Consider the following 17,836-nt stretch of genomic DNA (forward strand, 5'->3'; position numbering starts at 1 on the left):
GCCGACGCACGCAATGGTTTACAGGATTTGGGAACACCGCAAACGCAGATGAGGTGGTTAAAAATGTAGGTGTAAAATTTGATAAGGACCTATCATTTAAGCCACAAGTCCAGGCTCTGACAGGCACTCGTTTTTCGGTACTGAAATCCCTTGAAAACCTTGAAAAGACTATCATATCTGCCGGTACACACACACCAAGATATTGCTCACGTCCTCATTTAAGCCAGACTCGGCTATGGTAATGCGTTGTATTAGGGGCTTCAGACACATTGTTGAATAAACTCCAACTGGTGCAAAAAGCTGAAGCTCGGTTAACCCTGAATGTCCCCAAAGGACAGACCATCCTTGTCGACATCCCTACCTTCAGGATGGAGTCAAACCGTATGTTCCAAATAGGGCACTTCGGTCTGCAAACCAGAGCTTGCTATGCCTGCTAAAGGAGAGTATAAATCGTAAATCATACGTTCTTATATAGCGCCTTTCACCGTAAGGTCTCAAGGCGCTTGCTTTGGGAACCCGTCCTGGTTTTTTCCTGCGAGATAACCCCTACTGGGCATCCCCAAGGTGAAAGCCAGGCATCTGATCGCGGTGGGGCCGTTGTGGAGATTAAGCAAGCTATTGCCCAGAGTGTGAACCCATGATTCGAGTAGGCGTCGAGGCGAGAATTATTAAGTCCGTGGACATTTTTGAGCTCAAGACCCTGCCGCGTCGGGAATTGAACCCTGGTCCCGGGTCTGACCTCTGCGTCCAGGTCTGCCTCCTCTAACCGGTGAGCCACACTTCTCCACTAGAAGATAGCCAGATTAAGGGGGTGATCTTTTTCGGTATGGGCAGCCAGGCTTCGGAATGCTTTAGCAATGCAATTCTGGGAGACTAAACTCGAATCAGCTTTTAAAAAGAGATTTAAAACCTTTCTCTTCAGAGAGTTGCAATTTGACTAGCAGATACCTTTATTGCGTTAGGGCTGGACACTCCCGATAGGAGCAGCTGTACGCACATTATAAATGTATTTTCATTCATTCACACTGCAGGTACTCAGTATCACATCCCACTTCTCACAGAGGACGCCTCTTCAGAAACTCTGAGAGTGGAATAGTTGTTGGTGACAGCATGATGGGGGACACTGTAGTATTTTTGGGCCAATCCTGGTTATAACGAGGGCTGTAAAGTAGATGCAGGTAACATGGGAGTCAAAGTGGTCAGTGCTGAATATTTTTTTACAGAAGGGTTGAGCACCCCCTATTAAAGTCAGATGTAGTAGATGACCTGAAGCTGGTCTTTAAAGTCAGGATGGTCATTCTGGGAGGGTTGGTGCACAAGGATGAATATGTATTCATGCTGTAGTGATGCAGGCGGGGCCAGAGAATGCTAGTGGAAGACAGTGACCTCTGAGCAGGCAGTAACAGAGACGTAGGATCAGAGTGGTGGTACGAAAGCATTGCTAGTGAAGCTGCTCTGATTAAGAGCGTGATGGGATCGCGAGGGAGATTGGATAAACAATCATTACATGAGCACAGGCCCTATAGTGTGCACCCTGCAAATGGATGTAGGGGCACCGAGCAGCCTGGAACTAAGGGTGGCCCAAGTACTGTGAGGAAAGGGGGACATATAGGAATGTATTCAGTGTCCAAGGAGAGGCCATGATGGAGCAGGAAGGGTGGCTCATATTTAGCCGTCGCACTGCTCCACAGCATGGTTAACATGAATGATTAAATACCGGTGAGTAGGATGCAGAAACAGACACCTATACAACTATATGACTATATAAGAACGCACCGAGACACGTTATCATTAATCAGTTGCCTCATTCTCCAGATTACGATTACTGCATGATAAGAGATTTGCCATTAAAGAAATGCCCGAACAGGGATTTTTTAACTATGAAGCCTGAGTGCACTGAGTATTACATCGAAATAGCTAAGTTTTGACCTGTACTGTAAAGACCTCAATCTCAAGGGACATGGGAGCTGCTACTGTAGAGCGGGGGGGGGAGGGGAGGGTGGGTGAGTACTAGTCACGGGCTAGATGTAATCTGCATTGAGGCCACAGTTCGTCGGCTTCCTACATATAGTTTAGGGGTCTCCAACTTTTTCTGTAACTATTTATTTATTTATTTATTGACATTTATAAAGCGCAACATATACCCGAAGGTGTCTTGGCGCTGATTAATTTGCAAGCTACAGATGATACTTAGCTTAACTGCTCTAACACGGTGCCCCATGAAATGAAACTTATTTGGTAAACAGCCATGTTTTCAGTTTTCTGCGAAATTGGATCAAAGTGGGACATGTTCTTATGTCCTGAGGCAGGGTGTTCCAGAGTTTGGAAGCTGCTACCACAAAACGACGATCTCCCCAGGCGACTGTCTTGGTGCGAGGAACCGTCAATTGGTTACTGTTGGAGGATCGAAGAAGACGAGATGGTTGATATGGACACAGCTGGTCTGTTAAGAAATGGGGGCCTTGCCTATTTAGAGCCTTATAAACTATACACTGTGATTTGAATCTGATTCTGTTCTGAATCGTCAACCAGTGGAGTTTTGTAATTGCGTCTGATATAGGTGCCAACTTAGGAATACCAAAGAGCAGGCGGGCTGCCGCATTTTGTATCGTCTGCATTTTTTTTATGACTCTGACTTGGGTATTTACAATAGTCCAATGATGTGAGGACCAGAGAACTCACCAGTGTTTTAATGGCAGTCGTTGGGAGGTAGGGGCTTATTTTCCGAATCATGCGAAGTTTGTAGTGGGCTATAGAAGCCACTTTATTGGCATGATCCATGAAATTTAGACGGTCGTCAAAAATAACTCCCAGATTTCTTACTTTGGTCACTGGTTTAGGAGGGGCACCAAACGTTTGGGGCCACCAAGAGAAGGGCCAGTGCGGTGACAGTTGTCCAAAAATCATAACCTCAGTTTTTTCTGAGCTGAGACAGTTCACCGCCATCCACTCTCCTATCTCTATCAGTCCATTTTGGAAGCGTTGGGCGACCTCCCCTCCGTCACCTCTTATGGCCATAACCAGTTGTGTGTCATCCGCGTAGGAGGTTAGGCTCATCCCATGTGCCTTGATGACATTGGCAAGGTCCGACAAATAGATATTAAACAGTGTCGGACTCAGGGATGAGCCTTGAGGTACCCCACACGGCTGAGTCAACTTGGCAGATTGGTAGGGTCCAAGAGTGACGTCCTGAGTTCTATCTAGAAGAAAGGAGGCGAGGAGATCTCTTGCCATGGAGGAGATGCCCATCTTTTCGGTCGACCAATATACTGTGGTCGACCGTGTCGAAAGCCGCCGAGAGGTCCAACAATACCAAGACTGCTGTCCCGCCCTGATCTCTTATTGATCTGACATCATCAGCTGCTTTAGTGAGGGCAGTCTCGGTCCCATGGTATTTCCGAAAACCGAACTGAGTGTCATCTAGCAGTCTGTGTGTCTCGATATACTCGGATAATTGTATATTCATGGCCTTTTCCACCACTTTGGCTATGAAAGGAAGACTGGCTATTGGCCGGTAGTTTTTTAACTCGGTCTTATCCGCGCCAGGTTTCTTTAAGAGTGGTTTGAGCAATGTAGTTTTTAAGTTATGGGGGTATATCCCTGACTGCAAAATGGAATTGCATACTTGCGGCAAAACCGGTATAATTGATTCCATCACTGGTAAAAGAGCCGACAGTGGGCAAGGATCCAACATGGATCCAGTTTTAACTGTCGAAACAATGTTTGATATGTCATCTTCAGTTAGTGGACTGAAGCCAGTGCAAGATGGTACTGACAGGGATTTTAGGACCGCCGGAATAACCGAGGTGGCCTTTATAAGAGTGGTTTTAGCTGTGAAGGCTTGATAGATGTCATCGACCTTTGATAAGAAAAAATTGGCCAGAGCGTCGCACATGTCTTCGGAAGGGGGTGGGGTCAGGTCAGGGGTGTTGCCTGGGAGAGATTTAGTGATGTCGTATAGTTTTTTGCTGGAGTTCTTTGCCTGCTCAATTTGAGTCTGGTAAAAAGATTTTTTCGCCTTTATAATCATGGTTTTGTATACCGCCAGTGAGTCTTTATATCGCGTCTTGCTCACTGGGTTGTAAGTCTTTCTCCATTGTCTTTCCCAATGTCTATTCTGTTGTTTTTGTTGTTTTAGTTCATCAGTATACCACGGTGCTGTTGGGGTAGATCTATTCTTAGATATTGACTTGGTGGGAACCAAAAGATTCATAGCATGTCCCAACCAGTCCTGGAATAGTTGTGTGGCCATATTTGAGTCAGACGTGATTAGAGGGCGAGTACTGTCCAGCTGGTTTTTTAGGTCTGACTGATTAATATTGTGCCATGCTTTAAAAGAAACTGGCCCAGGGGGAGTGATGACCTTTGCTGGCATTTTATTTATAGCCAAGGTACAGAAAACCGCGTAGTGATCTGTCCATGGCATAGGTAAAATATCCGATACCTGGAGCCCCTGGACACTGGAAAAAATGACGTCTAAAATGTGTCCCGCTCGATGAGTGGCTGATGTAACCAATTGTTGGAGCCCCAGGGTTTCCATATCAGAGATGAGGGCCTGTGTCTCATTATGGTTATTATCGTCTAAGTGAAAATTCATGTCACCTAACACTGTGATAGAATCCTCTAAGGCCAGAGATTCTAAAATTGTACTCAAGCTGGTTAAGAAGCCTGTCTTGGCTCCTGGGGGCCTATATAAAAGTAGCCCCTTGAAATTGAAATGCGGGCTAAGTTTAATTACAAACATCAAAGCCTCACATGAGGTATCCGGTGTTTGAGTAACTATGACCTCAAACTTTTCTCTAGCTATAATGGCAATCCCGCCACCTTTCTTTCTGGGTCTATCTTGTCTATAGGCTTTGTAACCACTAGGTGTTGCAATGACTACGTCCGGGTCAGATGGGTCGTCTGTCCATGTCTCCGTAATGAAGAGTATGTCTAGCTGAAAATCCGTTATTAGATCGGAGATTTCCTGGCTATGTTTACATAGGGATCGTGCGTTGATAAGGGCCATAGCAACATTCTTAACTTTAATGTATGGCTTTGTGCGATTCCTCTTACAATTATTTGATGTTGTGAATTGGCAATGTGGGCAACACCTTTCAGCTTTAATTACCGTGTTGCTCAAATCGAATATGGTACAAGCCTGTTTTACCGGCGGTCTGAGATTGCGCAAAGCGGCATCTGAGTAAACCCTGTGGAGAACCTTAGGGCTAGGGACAGGGGTCGTGGCCCTTGGCCCGGTCCCGGCGCGGACGGGCGCAGACGGGCGGAGACGGGCGCGGACGGGATGATCCCATGGCTTTATTCATGGTTGGGCAGAGGAGGGTGGGAGGGTTCGAGCAACTACAGCGCTGACCTTCCCTCTCCAAGATGGTGACTGCGGAGGGTCAGGTGAGGTCAGGGCGCCTGAATGCAGCGCGCTGTGCCTGGCAGCTAAGCGTGGAACCTCGAGGCGAAGCAAATCTCACCCGCGAGGTAACATTAATTTAAAAAACACCATTAAAATATTATACAGTCTTTAAAATGCACGTAGTTCTTAAATCAAAAAACGTGCTGTGGCTTCAAGAAATGTGGCAAGGTAGAGTAAGATTCCCCTGGCTTTCCGCCTCAAGGGAGAAAACAAAGCAAATTACTCGCGCACAATTCTATCCTGCCTTAAATATCCTGGGAGGGCGGGAGGGTTCGAGCAACTACAGCGCTGACCTTCCCTCTCCAAGATGGTGACTGCGGAGGGTCAGGTGAGGTCAGGGCGCCTGAATGCAGCGCGCTGTGCCTGGCAGCTAAGCGTGGAACCTCGAGGCGAAGCAAATCTCACCCGCGAGGTAACATTAATTTAAAAAACACCATTAAAATATTATACAGTCTTTAAAATGCACGTAGTTCTTAAATCAAAAAACGTGCTGTGGCTTCAAGAAATGTGGCAAGGTAGAGTAAGATTCCCCCGGCTTTCCGCCTCAAGGGAGAGATACTCATGTTCAATGAAAAATTTCCTGAGCTGCTAATATTGTTGGGCTTGTAATAGCATCAATAGTGTTGCAATAGCAACCACATCAGACAAGATTATATTAGTGGTCACACTATTCAACATTACAGACAGTGATTACCTCAGTGCATCAGGCAGAGTTGCCAGCAGTAACTTAAACAAGTCTTTGTCAATTTGGAACCCTTTTACACAGGTAGTACATTACAGCTGTAGATTAAATGCTACTGACACCAAGGTAATAGTATTAGTAATAAGTCTCCCCAATGCCACATGAGCTATCACTTTGCTTTAAAAGTATTTTGGAAATTCAACCATTTTTTTCTAAACATCATTTTAAGAGCTCTGAAAATACATACGTTTTTATCTCGAATACATGCTTTTCGATTTGGTATAAATATATTAAATCAGCCAATCTTATAATTTAGTAGAGTGGGCTGCACACAGGAGAGCTACGCAAAGGAGCTACCAGTAGCTCATAAACTACTCGTCGGAGAAGCTTAATCTAGTTGAAGCATATATGGCCTTATCGCGGCATCACAGCGCAGTGTTCACTACATGACACCTCAGTTCACTTATCACTTCCAGTTCTGTTTTTTACGCACAAGGCAAGTTGCTGGGTCAAGTGTACTACATTCTGTAACTGCTCAGGATGGACTAACATCACTTACTTCATTGCCACGTGGTGTTGTCTTCTGTCCCTTGGGCGCGAATTCGCGAAGCTGTTCAGCTTTGGTGGGAAGAAGACCCCAGGCTCTGGGTTTAGGATGATTGCCACCCGTTTGAGATGCCACTGCTGGACTGGCTGCGGGCAGAAAAGAGGCACCTTGGCCACACACAACTACAAAATAAAGAAAAACATTTACACAATTAATCCATGACTCTGTACAGCAGAATAGCGTACTAATGTATTGTCAACCATCAAAAGAGAAAAAAGAGAAAGGAAAAAATAGAAACGGACAAGAGTGAAAAAGAGAGAAGGAGAGAGGAAAAGAGAAAAAAGTAAGGAGGGATGAAGGGGAAGAGGAAAGGGAATCAGGAAAGCTAAAGAATACATAGGAATGGGGAGAAGAAGTGCAAGGAGAAAGAATAAGATGAAGGGGGAGGATGAAGAAGAGGCACGCAACGAAGGAAGAAGAGAATGAAGAAGAGGAGGGAGAGGAAGGTCAAGGAAGAGGATAAATGATAAGAATAAAGTGGAGGAGAGCGAGGAAGAAGATGAGGAGGAGCAGATGGAGGGGATCGTCAGGTGGACTTTCCATAATTGCCCCGATGGCTCTAGTTCAATGCTCTGCAGGTCCTCGCAGATGAACACCACAGTCACAGTGCTGCAAATCACCACAGGTTCGTTTGTGGTGATTTGCATCACTGTGGCTGGCTGTGGCACCAGGACTAAAGCACGTTGTGCTTTTTGAGCCTCACTGGAGCTAGAAATGGAAGCGTTACATAAACAACGTCTCTCCTTTTCTTGTGGAGTCAGTCATGCTAAATCAGAGAGATTCCTTTACATTTTCCTAGTATTACTCAGCTCCCCCCACCTTGACAATGAAACCTTCACCCACAAAGACCCACACTGCCTTGTATCACAAACACCTCCCACTGCATCAAAACCCCTCCTTTCATCCTACACTTCAAGTAATGTCCTCAACCGGCATACCTTTAATGAACACTCTCCTCTCCCAAGAAAGAAATGCCACCACCTGAGCATCTTTCAAATAAGTTTCTGACATTGTTTTTCAAAGTGCAAAACAACAAACTGAATAATCCCAAGGAACGCCCAGCAGGTGGTAATAAAACAAAAACAAAAACAAGATGTAACATTGCACAGGCTGCATCCGCCTCAGTTTAACAAGCATTTGCAATGCAATCGGTCTCGCCTTTGGGACCTTATATGTATTTAGCTATGCAGCACATTAGCTTGGGTGCTGAAACATCTACTGTTCTTTAACATGAAGGGAAAGTAAGCACCACATTGCATGATACGCTAGGTATGGAAACGCATGGAGAAAAAAATTGCCTTTCAGCGGGAAATGTTATAGTCCAAAGCTCCGTTTTTAATATAAAGTCATATCACTGAAAGTACAAGATTTGAAAAAAAATTATTATCTATGGGTGCTCATGGTAGACAATCTCTATGGACTGGAATCTAGAGATGCTAAAGTGATCCTGGTACTTTACTGACCTCTGCTGGTCGTTTTCTATCAAGAAAGTTTAATAGAGGCAGTTGCCAGAAATTTTTTTTTTTAAAAAAAGTCCCTCGGCAGAAAGCAGTTCGGCTATTTTACTGACCTCTACTGGTTCTTTTCTATTAAGACAGTTAAATGGAGGAAGTTGAACAGAAAAAAAGTCCCTAAGCGGAAGCAGACAAGTCCTAGTGCTGATCTCCACAACCCACAAAGTACATACACATATAAGTATAAACCAATATGTAAGTATATGCTAAAGTACATGCAAGAGGTCTTGAATGCTTGACCTAAAAACACACTCACAAACACAGAGATGCAAAACATTAGAAGAACCGATATTACTACATATAACTCAAGGTCATCGGTTCGTAGCGTTTATGCAGGGAAGTGTCTCTTGGTTTATTGTGAACCAGGCCACATGCACATTTCAAGACTCGTCACAGGATCTTGTTGACGATTCTGCCCTTCATTGCAGAGACAGAAGGTAAACGCCTTACTCGCACAGAATCATGTAAATCAGACCTGGAGGAACCTACCCTGACACCGCTTTAATGCCATATTAATGAAAATACAGCACTGCACAAATCTGTTCACATAAAATTTAAAAAACCATCAAAGGTCTGAATCTTGAGAAGGCTGCAAATATGGATGCTTTCAGGATTCTTGACCTTTTGCAGTGTATTAACCTGATCAACAAGTTACTTGTCTTCAGTAATGCTCCTTCTGGTAGAGACTCTAGCTGCAGATGTGTCACCTTTTGAATATTCTCCATCATCAGACTGGGTTTGGAAACCTGTCAGCAGTACCTACGTGTGCCAGTAGATGGCACTGTGCAGTTCCACAGTGACCCCGTTCAGCTTGGAAATAACTTACAGAGCCTAAATAGGTGCCACTCCCACGTGCTGACATCTGTTACTTTTGAGTGTGTCCGCTCCCCCAGACGAAGACCCCCAAAAGCAAACTAGTGTGACCAGTGTGCAGATTCCTAAATTTGGGATCTTATTAATGGATAGAGTCCAATCACAGAAGGGGACGATGGACGGGTTGGTGAGGTATCTGCAACTAGATAGAGTCTCTTCCAGAAAGAGAGTTACCAAAAGTAAGTAACTAGTTCTTCTGATAGAGACTTCAAGCCACAGGTTCCTCACATTTTGAATACAGACAAAAGTAGTACCTACATAGATGTGAGTCTGTGGATGGACTCAAACCAGAAAGTCCTGCACAACTGAGGGGGCAAAATGCCCCTCTTAGCAAACCTGACTGTTTAGACAATAATGTTTAGTGAATGTATGAAGGGACGCCCATGTAGCTACTTGGCAAATGTCCAGAACAAGAACTCCAAGTACTAATGCAGTGGTAGCAGCTTTTGCCCTAATAGAATGAGCATGCAGTCCTTCAAAAGGCTGCTTTTTAGCCAAAGATAGCAGATCATAATGCAGAGCACGATCCAGTGGGATGCGGTTCTCTTCTGCACAGCACTGGATTTTTCATTCCAGAGAACCCCACTAAGAGCTGATCATCTACATGCTGTTCGTTGGCATGATCAATGTAAAAGTGCAGCACTCTTTTAGGATAAAGTCTCCTTTTCTCCTTAGCAGGGTAAGGAGAGCACAGAATGCCGGCAAGGTGACATGTTGACCAATGTGGACTGATGTCACATCTATAGGCATGACAAATGCACATGTCCACAAAACCAATTTGACTGGGAAGTAGGTGGTGTATGGCAGGTTAACACAAAGAACTTGAAGCTCACTCACTCACACACTGTGCCACTGTTATGGCGATGTCCAACACTGTCTAAGGATGAGAACCTGCAAGGAACAGACGTGAAGTGGCTCAGCAGAGTGTACATTAAACATTTGAGGACCAAGTTGTGGTCCCACTGTGGCATCACAAAGGGTGAGGGAGGAAACACATATTGTAAATATTTTTTTTAAAACGCATAACACCCAGAGATTGGAACAAAGAGGGTTGATCCGGCAACTGCAAAAGGGTTGATAGAGCCAAAAGGTACTGTTTAACTTTGTGCAGAGCAAATCCTTGCTAAGCTTATGGACAAAGATAACTGTGCCTAGAGGGGTTCTATAAGCCAGGCATGGCATAAAACCACAAATCTGTCCCAACAACTGGTGTATTCTGCTTTTGTCGAGAGATGCTGGATGCCAAGGCATCATCAACCAGGTGAAAGGTGTTCAACTGTCCATGCTAAATCTCTAAGTAGAGTTCTGCATCCAGCTTGCAAATGCACAAATGCAGTACTCTGCCCTGTTACTGTGATAGTAAGTCCTCTCGGAGGCACAGCCTAATTGGAGGACAGATGTTCAAGCCCAGGAGTTCTAGATACCATATGCTCTGTCAACAGCCAACTCGCCACATTCATCGTAGAGCACAACATCCTCGACTCTTCCCAATCCAGCTTCAGAAAAAACCAAAGTATGGAAACTGCCCTCCTCGCCGCAACAGACGACATCCGCACTCTACTGGACAAAGGAGAAACAGTAGTCCTCATCCTCCTCGACCTCTCAGTGGCGTTCGACACAGTCTCTCACCGCACCCTAATACGCAGACTTCGTGACGCAGGGATCCAGGACAAGGCCCTCGACTGGATCTGCTCCTTCCTCTCCAGCAGAACGCAGCGGATCAGACTCCCTCCTTTTCTCTCGGAACCTACAACAACAACCTGCGGAGTCCTCCCTCAGCCCTACGCTCTTCAACGTCTACATGGCGCCGCTCGACCCCATCGTCAGAACCTACAGACTGAACATTGTTTCATATGCAGACGACACCCATCTTATCCTCTCCCTATCCAACGAACCCAACACCTTCAGACAAAACTTTCGAGAAGACCTGGAAGCCGTCGCCAAATGGATGAAAAACAGCTGCCTACAACTAAACACCAACAAAACAGAAGTACTCATCATGGGACCAAACCACTCCAGCTGGAACGACGCCTGGTTGCCCCCTGCCCTCCGCCCTCGGACGCCCGCCCACCGCAACGGGCCACGCACACAACTTCGGAATCCTCCTGGACTCCGAGCTCAAATTGGACCACAAGATTAACTCCGTCTCCTCCTCCTGCTTCCACACCAATGGACCCTATGATCAGCCCAGCTCTCCTACACCGTGATCCCCCGCACCAGAAAGAACAGATCGTGAGGCCGCTCCTTCTCCTTCCTGGTGGCCAGAGCCTGGAATGCCCTTCCACTCCACCTCAGACAGACCACATTGCTCCCCATCTTTGCAAGAAACCTCAAAACCTGGCTCTTCAACAGACCCCCACCTTGATGGACTGGAACCTGCACCCTCCACCCCCAGCGCCTGGAGACCCTTACGGCTGAGTAGTCAGGCTTAACAAACCCATGTTTGATTGATTGTGCACAATCTGGGGCCATTAGTATGACTTGTGCCCAATTAGTCCTGACCTTCTTTAGATCTCGGGCAGGAGTGTTATCACTGGAAAGGCATACAGGCATACTGAGTTCCAATCAAGGCAGAACACGTCCTTTAGCATAAGAAGCCTAGGAAACTCCAAAACGCAGAAGCCGATACTGCATTTTCTCAGCAGTGGCAAACAGATCGAGGCAAGTTTCTTGCAGCATTTCTGGGTGTAAGTGCCACTCTTGATTCTTTAGGTGATAACGGCTGAGCTCGTCCACCCTGGTATTCAATGATCCTGCAAGGCGGTTCGCCACCAAGAAGATTCCATAGTGAATCCATTCCTAAAGGTGCAGGGCCTCCTGGCACAAGATCCGTGACCCCACCTGGCCCTATTTGCAGCAGTACCACACAGCAGTAGTGTTGTTCGTGAGTACCTACTAGCCTTATCTAGATGGATAGAAGGAATGCTATCAATGCCAAGCAGAGGGACCTCAGCTCCAGAAGGTTGATATAGAGCTGGGACTCCACCTGTGCCCAGAGGCCTATGAGCTCCACCTCTCCCAGATGGCCACCTCAACCCTGAAGAGATGCGTCCGTCACCACTGTCAGCTCTGGGCGGGGAAGGGAGGGGTGTCTGCCATTGACCCATCATGGTCTAGTGACCACCTCTGCAGATCTTATGTTGTCTCTTCTAAAATCTGAACGTGTTCATGGAGATCCCCTTGATGTTGTGCCCAGTGAGACTTCAGATCTCACTGCAAAGCCTGCATATGCCACATAGAATGCTCAACCACCAGGACACAGTCTCAGCAGTCTCACTGAAATCCAGGACTGAGGTCAAAGAAAACGATCATAGCCTGAATGGCCAGCCTGAATGTCCAGGACTCTCTTTCTATGGGAAAAGCACGAAACCGAGCTCTGTCCAGATTGGCTCAGATGAAGTGGCATGTCTAAGAAGGAGTCAGATGTGACTGCGGCATTTTGATAGTGATTCCCAAAGATGACAGGAGGTTTGCAGTAGTCTGACGGTGGTTGATGACTGCCTGGGCGAGCCCACCTTCAACAGCCAGTCATTGAGGTAGGGGAAGCCAGGCTCCCATGACCTCCAAAGGTGTGCGGCCACCACCATCATCACTTTCGTTAACACATGAGGGGCACTGGTGAGGCCAAAGGAGAACACAACAAACTGAAAATGTTCCTGTCCCACCACTAACCGCAGGTAGCGGAGATGGGCCTGTAGGATAGGGATATGGCAAAAGGTGTCCTGTAGTTCCAATGCCACCATCAGGTCTCCAGGGTCCAGGACAGACAAGACCTGGGCCAATGTCAGTATTTAAACATTTTTCTTCTGTAGGAAGGCGTTGAGAGGGTTTAGGTCTAAAATAGGAATAAAGTCTACGTCCTTCTTGGGCACCAGAAAGTAGCAGGAATAACAACCACGTCCTACTTCCTGCATGTGCACCCTCTTGATAGCCCCTTTAGCCAAAAGGGCCTGTACTTCCTGGCGTAAAACGCATAGATGGTCCCCCATCAGTTGCTGGGGGGATGGTGGAAGGTGCGGTGGAGAGAGAATGAAACAATTTTCATGACCCCCTGTCTGATGTTATGGCCTGTGAACCCAGCAAGAATCATTGGATCCTGACTCCCACTGCTTGCCTGTAGTAAACTAAGAGCAAATTAAAGGGGCTTGCAGGAGGAGCTGTAAGGAGGTAGTGGACTGGGCAGCCCATTGACCTTGACTGTGTTGGCAGTAGACACCACGGCCTCAAATGTGAAACTGCCAGGTGCCTTGTTGAGGTTGGATTGGCTAGTGGTGTGAGATACCTCTGCTGAAACTGCGAAAGACTAGGTAGGGCTGATGAAGCTGGTGAGGCAGAGCAGATAATCCCAGAGAGTGTGCAGTGGCCCTGTTATCCTTGAACCGCTTGTGAAGTGGAGTCTGCCTTGTCCCTAAACAGGCCAGACCAGTTGGACTGGACTGTTGAGAGATGGGAGATGACTGACCATTGCCTGATTAAATGGTGGACCACAGCCAAGCATGACTGTGAATGGCAACACTGGTGTCAATGGCCCACACAATAGAATCAGTGGCGCCTAAGCCACCACAAATTAAGAACTTGGCCATGTTACAACTATCTTGTATAGCCTGATCAAGCTGGAGATCTTCAGGAACACCTGGGTGGACTTGAGCAACTGAATCCAAAGGACGTGGAAATAGCACCTCAGCAGGCGGCTGGCATTTACAGATCAAAGTGCAAAGCTGGTGGTTGAGAAGAACCTTTCCCTGAATCCCTATTGTCGGGAAGTAGTTGGGAACATGCTGGGGTTAGTTTTGCTAGCAGGCGCCTATACCAGCAATCTTTCAGGGGAGGGGTGCTGAGATACAAATTTAGGTGAACTGGGGCAGGGTGGTGGCATTATGCTATCTGGCAGTGACCAGGGGGCCAGAGCAAGGTTTGGTCCATGCCCCCAGCAAAGTGTCTCGTTTAAAGGTAAGAGGGGCATAGTAGATATTTGCTCTGGCTCAAACACTTCGGTAAGAGCATTGGTCTTGGCCTCAAGGTGAGAAGTTGGAGATCAAGTACTTAAGCCACCCTACACATTACCATGGCGTAAAAAGAACTCTCCTCAGTAGCAGGCAGCAAGAGGAGCCCCGACTCAGGGTAGTTATAAAGGTTATTAGCCTATTGTAGCTCCTCGTACTAATTCTCTTCATGGTATGGCTGGCCAATTTCATCATCCTTGCTATATTTGTTGTCCGAATCCGTGCCAAACGGGGAATGCAGAGTATGTGTTCTCCCTTGTCAAGGCTCGGGTGACGGAAGCGGTGCCTCGGCCAAGCCTGAAACAGCCCCGGTCAAGAAAAAAACTGACCCCAATACAGAGTCAGAGAGTACAATAGGTATCTTATCTTCAGGCGTAAATGGAGCTGCCAATGGTGTCAAAGTTCTGGGCACCAATGTGGACTGTGGCGCTGAAGGGGGAATCGCACCTGGAACTACAGACAGGCCCTTGGTGAGCTCAGAGGACCCAATCGGCACCAAGGGCAAACCTGACTGCAGTATTACAGATGGAAGGCCTCAGCCTCATCGGGCCCAAAGGCACGTCAAATGTCATTAGCAAGGATCCAAAGGCTCCAAGCATGGCCTTGCAGAACTATCTGCTTTGGTGTGGCAGATAGCCCCAGATACTCGGGTTATGCCAGAACAAGTTGGAGGCTACGCTCTGATGTCAACCAACTTCTGGAGCGAGATCACACAATTTGGCCCCGTCTCAGCGTTGTCTCATGCGAGATAGAGAGTGGTGGGAAGGGGCAGAGTTTCACTTAGATTTCTTTTATTTTTTTTCTTACCCAATGACTGGGATGGTGATGAAGACCAACCTCTGGAATGACTCCTGTGACTTCTGTATCTAGAACAGGACAGGGATCGAACTTTCGAATTGGAGCCGTCCTGGCACAGAGTGTTCTGGTGCTTAGCGATGAAGGGTTTAGCCTCAAGGTCTCGGGTCACGTTCGGCTTCACTGATGTGCAGTCACTGCAGGCTCTAGAGTCATCACTAGACCCCAGGCACCACAGACAAACCTGTTGAGGGTCTGTCACACATTTGTTTGAGATAGTTTCTCATTTGGAGGTGACATTCCCCTTGAAAACTGTTTTATCATTTTTAGATGTAATAGGAGTCGCAAAGGGACTATAGGATTTTCCGGATCTGGGGCACAGAAAGAAATGACAGAAAGGATATGACGTCAGAGCGCAGGGGTGGCACCACATGTCATTTCCAGAGCAAAACACCGTCAGTGTGTATCCAAGCAGTGCCACCTACCAGTGTGCATGGTACTGCTGGAAGGTTTCTGGATCCAGTATGACGTCTTGGGAATATTCCAAATACTAGGAATCTCCAGCTAGAAGTCTCTATCAGAAGAATGTCACAATTATTCTAAACAGATTTATTTGGAAAAAGGATGAGTTCACATCAGAACTAATATCAAGACCTTGGTCATATTTAATTATATCATAAATTAGGTACTCTGAACCGGTCACAAAATATTGGCTTTGTTATTATGGTAAACTGTCAAAATATGGACAGAATATAGACATCAAAAATATTATTTTTAAGGTAAGTAATGTAATATCGAATGTTAAAAATATAGAAAGTTAAAAAATCAAAGTATATAATATAGGTTATGAAAATTATCGAATTTTTTATAATATCGAATTTTTTATAGTGTTTTTTATGTTATTATATGTGTGAAAAGTGTGTATTTATGTTATAATTTATTTTAATTAATTAATTTTGTTTTAATTTTTTCGTAATTTAATTCTGTAGAGGGTTGTGGGTTTATACGGGAATAGGGTGGGAAGTAATTTAATTATAATTAATTAAATATGTAAATTTATTTATTGGTATTCATTTTTAATTAATTGTTAATTAATTTATATTTGGTAATTAATTAAATTTTAATTGGCAATTAATTCTAATTAATTGATTAATTGCTAATTAATTAATTGTATTAATTTATTTTCTGTAGCGGGTTGCGGGTTTACAGGGGAATTGGGTGGGAAGTAATTTATTTATAATTATTTAAATATGTAAAATTATGTATTGGTATTTATTTAGAATTAATTGGTAATTAATTTTTGATGGTTAATTAATTACATTTTAATTGCCAATTAATTTTATTTAATTGATTAATTGCTAATTATGTTAATGTTACTAATTTATTTTCTGTAGCGGGTTGTGGGTTTATAGGGGAATAGGGTGGGAAGTAATTTATTTATAATTAATTAAATAAATCAATGTATTTAAATGTATTTAATTTGAATTAATTGTTAATTAATTTGTAATTGTTAATTAATTAATTGTTAATTTGTAATTAATTTGTATTAATAGGTAACTAATTGTAATAATTAATTTTAATTTGTAATTTAAATTGATTAATTATTATATTATATTAAATTGGTAATTACTTTTAATTAATTTTTTATAGATATTAAGTTATATATTTTTAAATAATATATGAAGTATTTACTTTCCCTACTGTTGCACCCACTGGAGTGGGAATAGTAATTTTTACCTCTATGCTATCCAACGCTTTCCCTACTGTTGCACTCACTGGAGTGGGAATAGTAAGTTTTACCCCTACGCTATCCAACGCTTTCCCTACTGTTGCACCCACTGGAGTGGGAATAGTAATTTTTACCCATACGCTATCCAACGCTTTCCCTACTGTTGCACCCACTGGAGTGGGAATAGTAATTTTAACCCCTACGCTATCCAATGCTTCCCCTACTGTTGCACCCACTGGAGTGGGAATAGTAATTTTTACCTCTACGCTATCCAACGCTTTCCCTACTGTTGCACCCACTGGAGTGGGAATAGTAATTTTTACCCCTACGCTATCCAACGCTTTCCCTACTGTTGCACTCTCTGGAGTGGGAATAGTAATTTTAACCCCTACGATATCCAACGCTTTCCCTACTGTTGCACTCTTTGGAGTGGGAATAGTAATTTTTACCCCTACGCTATCCAACGCTTTCCCTACTGTTGCACTCACTGGAGTGGGAATAGTAATGTTTACCCCTACGCTATCCCACGCTTTCCCTACTGTTGCACTCACTGGAGTGGGAATAGTAATTTTTACCCCTACGCTATCCAACGCTTTCCCTACTGTTGCACTCTTTGGAGTGGGAATAGTAATTTTTACCGCTACGCTATCCAACACTTTCCCTACTGTTGCACTCATTGGAGTGGGAATAGTAATTTTAACACTCTTGCTATGCTACGGTAATAATATTGCATATTTTTTAATAATATTATGTTAATATATATATATGTTTTAACAAATAAACTTGTATTATTTTTTTTTGATAACTTAAATTAATTATTTAATAATTTCAAAGTTATTTAAGTATTTTTAAGTATATTTTAGTATTTATTTTTAATATTTTTTTAATATTACATGAAATTGAATAAATTCGATATTTTTACAAAGTACATATTTTTAAACGATATGTGTGATTCGATATTTTTGTACTTACCTGTTTGTAGATAGGACTTCGATATTTTTGGAGTCGATATTTTGGAGTCGATATTTTAAAAGCCTATATTTTTGTGGTCGATATTATGTCAGTGATCCGTTATTATACAGCAACAGCCTGTTTTGCCGCACCTAACCCTCTGTGTTGGTTATCATACATGATGAAAGCACATCAGTGAACCTGGTATCAGATCAGTGTATTTGAATGTGGTGTACAGCCTCAAGTGGCAGCAGAAGCCAAAATCACAGAGT

General features: G+C 44.4%; 1 protein-coding gene across 1 annotated transcript in view; it reads right to left on the minus strand.

The window, feature by feature from the left end:
* Window positions 1-17,836, minus strand: part of LOC144822741 (uncharacterized) — a 2,085,503-nt gene that overhangs the window by 163,153 nt on the left and 1,904,514 nt on the right. The window contains exon 106 of the mRNA XM_078680596.1: window positions 6,652-6,821. Within this exon, the coding sequence (XP_078536722.1) occupies window positions 6,652-6,821 (170 nt within the window). The remainder of the gene's footprint in view (window positions 1-6,651; window positions 6,822-17,836) is intronic.

Source organism: Lissotriton helveticus, chromosome 3_1, assembly GCF_964261635.1.
Source record: "Lissotriton helveticus chromosome 3_1, aLisHel1.1, whole genome shotgun sequence".
Lineage (NCBI taxonomy): Eukaryota > Metazoa > Chordata > Amphibia > Caudata > Salamandridae > Lissotriton > Lissotriton helveticus.